Here is a 4,565-nt window from a genome sequence, read left to right as displayed (position 1 = left end):
ACTATATGGTTAGACAGCAGATTTCTAAGGTTTTCAGGCCCAAGCACAATAACTTCAGTTTTGTCAGAGTTTAGAAGTAAGAAGTTGCAGGTCATCCAGGCCTTTATGTCTTTAAGACATGCTTGAAGTTTGACCAGCTGACCTGATTCATTTGGCTTCATAGATAAATATAACTGAGTATCATCTGCCTAGCAATGGAAATTTATGTTGTGCTTCCTGATAATATTGCCTAAAGGGAGCATGTATAAAGTGAAGAGAATTGGACCTAACACAGAGCCCCATGGAACGCCGTGACTAACTTCAGTTTGTGTAGAACATTCGTCATTAACATGAACAAATTGAAATCTTTCTGATAAATAAGATTTTAACCAACTTAGCGCAGTTCCTTTAATCCCAATAACATGTTCAAGTCTCTGCAGTAAGATGCTGTGATCATCAGGGTCACCTGATCCAGCCCTAACTATAAGCTTTATCAAAAAGGAACGTCTTAAGTATGCTTTATAATTTGTAATCAAGCATGATTTACAACAGACTGTGGCTGAACCCATCTTTTTTGGCACGTTCTGATATAAATTACAGAAATCTGAGAAGAAAACAGTTTCTATGTGAAATGTGATATGTTGTACACCATAGCACACATTAGATGTTGTTGTAATCTTTGCACTTTTCATATGAATTACTTGAAATGTGACTGCAACATATTAAAATAAACAAGAAGGCAGAGGCATTCTTGGCCCGGTCATAGGGCAGTGGTTGCTGTCAACCTGGAGTTTCTGGTTAATTTACCGGGCACCTTAAATCACAAGCCATTTAAATAGGTCATTTTTAATAATGGGCTATTTTAATTTGGGTTGTAATTCTAATGATATTTTACTTAGTTTTAGGAATATGTGCGTTTAGTTGTTACTATGGTTACATTTACAGTCTTATGCAAAAGTTTAGGCACGCCTTGATAAATAACAGATTTTGGTGATTTTTTATTTGAACAGATGTTAACACAGTTTCTCTTGGAAATGGAAAAAATGCACAATATTTTCTGCAAACAGTGATGCATAGTTACTTCTTATGCCATAAATTGAACAAAAATAAAAAATAAAAACATTATTATGGCATGGTGCAAAAGTTTGGGCACCCTAAGAGTTCCAGAGTCTCAAAGTCTCTCACAAGGTTTCAGACCTTAATCAGCTCGTTAGATCTGATGCACAGCAACAGCTGTCATTGGTAAATGCCAATTTCAAAGCTGTACAAATACTTTGACTCTTCAAACCTTGTGCACACACTTGCGGACACCCAGCAACCATGGGTTCCTCTAAGCAGCTGTGTAAGACCCTGAAAATGAAAGTTATTGATGCCCACAATGCAGGAGAAGGCTACAAGAAGATAGCAAAGCGTTGTCAGCTTGCAGTTTCCACAGTAAGAAATGTAATTAAGAGATGGCAGATCAGGGGAACTGTGGAGGTCAAGATGAGATCTGGAAGACCAAGAAAACTCTCGGACAGAACTGCTCGTATGCTGGTCAGAAAGACAAATCAAAACCCCCATTTGACTGCAAAAAACCTGCAGGAAGATTTAGCAGACTCAGGAGTGGTGGTGCACCGTTCCACTGTGCAGCGATGCTTGCACAGACAAGGCCTTCATGGAAGAGTCAGCAGAAGAAAACCTTATCTGCGTCCCCATCATAAAATCCAACGTCTGAAGTATGCAACAGGACATCTACAGAAGCCCGATGCGTTTTGGAAACAAGTGCTGTGGCCTGATGCAGTTAAAATAGAACTCTTTGGACACAATCAGCAAAGGCATGTTTGGAGAAAAAAAGGAGCAGCATTTCATGAAAAGAACACCTTGCCAACTATTAAGCATGGGGGTGGATCTATCATGCTCTGGGGTTGTGTTGCAGCCAGTGGCACAGGAAACATTGCACGGGTGGAGGGACGAATGGATTCCACTAAATACCAGCAAATTCTGGAAGCAAACATCACACCATCTGTAAAAAAGCTGAAGCTGAAAAGAGGATGGCTTCTACAACAGGACAATGATCCTAAACATACCTCGAAATCCACTATGGAATACCTCAAGAGACGCAGGCTGAAGGTTTTGGAATGGCCATCACAGTCCCCTGATTTAAACATCATTGGAAATTTGTGGGTAGATCTTAAAAGAGCTGTGCATGCAAGACGACCACAGAATATTACAGAACTAGAAGCCTTTTGCAAGGAAGAATGGGAGAAGATCCCACGTACAAGAATTGAAAGACTTTTAGCTGGCTATGAAAAGTGTTTGCAAGCTGTGATATCTGCCAGAGGAGGTGTTACTAAGTACTGATTGTGTAGGGTGCCCAAACTTTTGCACCATGCCATAATAATGTTTTTATTTTTTATTTTTGTTCAATTTATGGCATAAGAAGTAACTATGCATCACTGTTTGCTGAAAATATTGTGCATTTTTTCCATTTCCAAGAGAAACTGTGTTAACATCTGTTCAAATGTTTCATTTCAGAGCCTCCCTTACAAAGGCAGTATTCTCAAAGGACTGAGCCCAGGGCAGCACATCACAATCAAAGGACAGGTCAGCATGTATCCTCACAGGTAATCCTCACACTTATCTCAGAATGACAAAGCTGTCTATATGAATGACCTTTTCTTCTTGTTACTGCTGTGCTGCTTATATCAGAACAAGTAGCTTTGTTTTTAAAACGATTTACCTGTCGTCCATGTTTCTCCCAGTTTCACAGTGAACCTCCGCAACAGCAGGACTGAGAACATCGCTCTCCATCTGAACCCGCGCATGAAGTCGGGCATGTTCATCAGGAACTCATACCTGAGTGAGTCCTGGGGCCAGGAGGAGCGGGAGCTGCCCTTCTTTCCCTTCTCATCAGGCGAGTACTTTGAGGTACAAACCACCTATGCCTTCAGTCAGTTAATGTCAAAACACAAGTTGATCTTGAATTGCATCTCATGTTTGTGAGATCTGTAATGATGGGTTCCTCTGTGTATTTGGTTGTTTTTCTGTCAGATTCTCATCCTCTGTCAGCCCCATCAGTTCAAGCTGGCAGTGAATGGCTCACACTTGTTTGAGTTCAGACATCGGGTGCAGGACCTGAGCAGCATTGACCAGCTGGAGATCATGGGAGACCTGGAGCTTACTGATGTGAAACTGTGGTGACTCAGGACCCCAAACTGACAGAAGCCAATATTACAGACTGTGTTCTGGTTGTCCTTGCTAAATTAGCCTAGCACAACGAGCCAGACGATGGACAGTGAACATGGCAAACCCTGTGCTGACTTCATGTTTGTATGTCAGGTGAGGAGCTTGCATCTTGGAGCAACCACAGGTCACTGATTTTAAGATAATCTAGCATTTGTGGTGGGCAACCACAGGTCACTGATTTTAAGATAGTCTAGCATTTGTGGTGGCCATGGACCATGGATGGGTCCTACCACAGACTAAACAAAGTCCAGTCTTTCCAGCCCCAACTAGAGGACTGATGCATGAGTAGTCAGGCTGTGAGCCACCATGACTGTTTTCGACTACAAGTCAGGTTTACTTTGGTTCATTGCTTCTACTGTGGCTAGTGCACTGCTGTGATATTCCCTTTGTGCAATGTATAATTGAAACAGGAAGTATGTAAATAGCACCAAAAACATCAAATATAACAATGAATGAAAGTGAAGATTATGTATACAGCCTGTGTTCCTCTGTATTGCTCTGTAAAAGGTAAATAATATGTGTTACACTAAAAATGTTTAAATTGATGTGGCTGGTAGACATGTCATCGTAGTAAACCATATCTCAAACATTAGGGCAACCTTTACTGGGAGTGAATTGTACCTGACAGACAAAAATGTTATTTTGTTTTATAATATAAATTTGTATTGTTTTTGTATGTATGAAAAACAAACAGCTGAATAATCTTTTTAAGATGACAGTATCTTTGTTAAGTAGTGTTGGCAGTGCTTCAGTTTACAGTAGTTTAGCCTGACTTGTCCACAGCCAGTGGGGAACAGCCTCTTCAGAAAGGTCAAGATCAACTTACTAAGCCTGGCTAGACCCAGATGTGTCAGCCGTCCAGACACTTACTCGGCCTAGGTCAAGACTGGCTTGGTTTCTCACCCAGAGTTTGCATTGCTTTCAGTATGTATACATTATTCACACAATAAGTGATTTTCAGTGGTATAAGATTTAAATTAACCTTAGAAAAATAAAACACCTGGTACCTTTATGCCGCATCTGGAATACCACCAGATAACTCAAGAATGATTCATGATTCACATTGATAAAATGTAACAATGCCCTAAACAGGGCAGGGCTAGTACCATGGATTAAGCACATTAACGGTTACAGCCAGGAGAGTTCGTCCCTGTCAAAACCACCAGTGCCTCCCCACAAAGAGCCTCCTCAGAGACCCCCCACCATGGCACCAAGGAGACCTCTTCCAAAGAAGACTGAGCCAACCGAGCTCAAGCCTCCACCTGCTCTAAAAGAAGCCCAGGACGTTCCCAAGGCTAGACCACCATAGCTCAGAAGACCCCCACCCCCTAAAACCAAAGGGTCTGTTCAGTCAGCTG

The 4,565-nt window shown here is 41.4% G+C and overlaps 1 protein-coding gene across 3 annotated transcripts in view; it reads left to right on the top strand.

Annotated features, from left to right (window-relative positions):
• Positions 1-4,237, top strand: part of lgals8b (galectin 8b) — a 13,648-nt gene extending 9,411 nt beyond the window's left edge. Inside the window, exons 6-9 of one of the 3 annotated variants that reach the window (XR_002276089.1) lie at positions 2,497-2,585; positions 2,724-2,889; positions 3,013-3,331; positions 3,378-4,237. Coding sequence is in view for 2 of the 3 variants with exons in the window: in XM_020614570.1 (XP_020470226.1) it covers positions 2,497-2,585; positions 2,724-2,889; positions 3,013-3,162 (405 nt within the window). In the remaining variant the exon portion in view is untranslated. The other 2 variants (XM_020614570.1, XM_020614571.1) reach the window with 2 other exon arrangements.
• The last annotated feature ends 328 nt before the right edge of the window (positions 4,238-4,565 follow it).

This window comes from Monopterus albus, unplaced genomic scaffold (genome assembly GCF_001952655.1).
Source record: "Monopterus albus unplaced genomic scaffold, M_albus_1.0 scaffold147.1, whole genome shotgun sequence".
Taxonomy (NCBI): Eukaryota; Metazoa; Chordata; class Actinopteri; order Synbranchiformes; family Synbranchidae; genus Monopterus; species Monopterus albus.
Note: the sequence above shows the minus strand (reverse complement) of the source record. Positions and strands in the feature narration are given on the sequence as shown.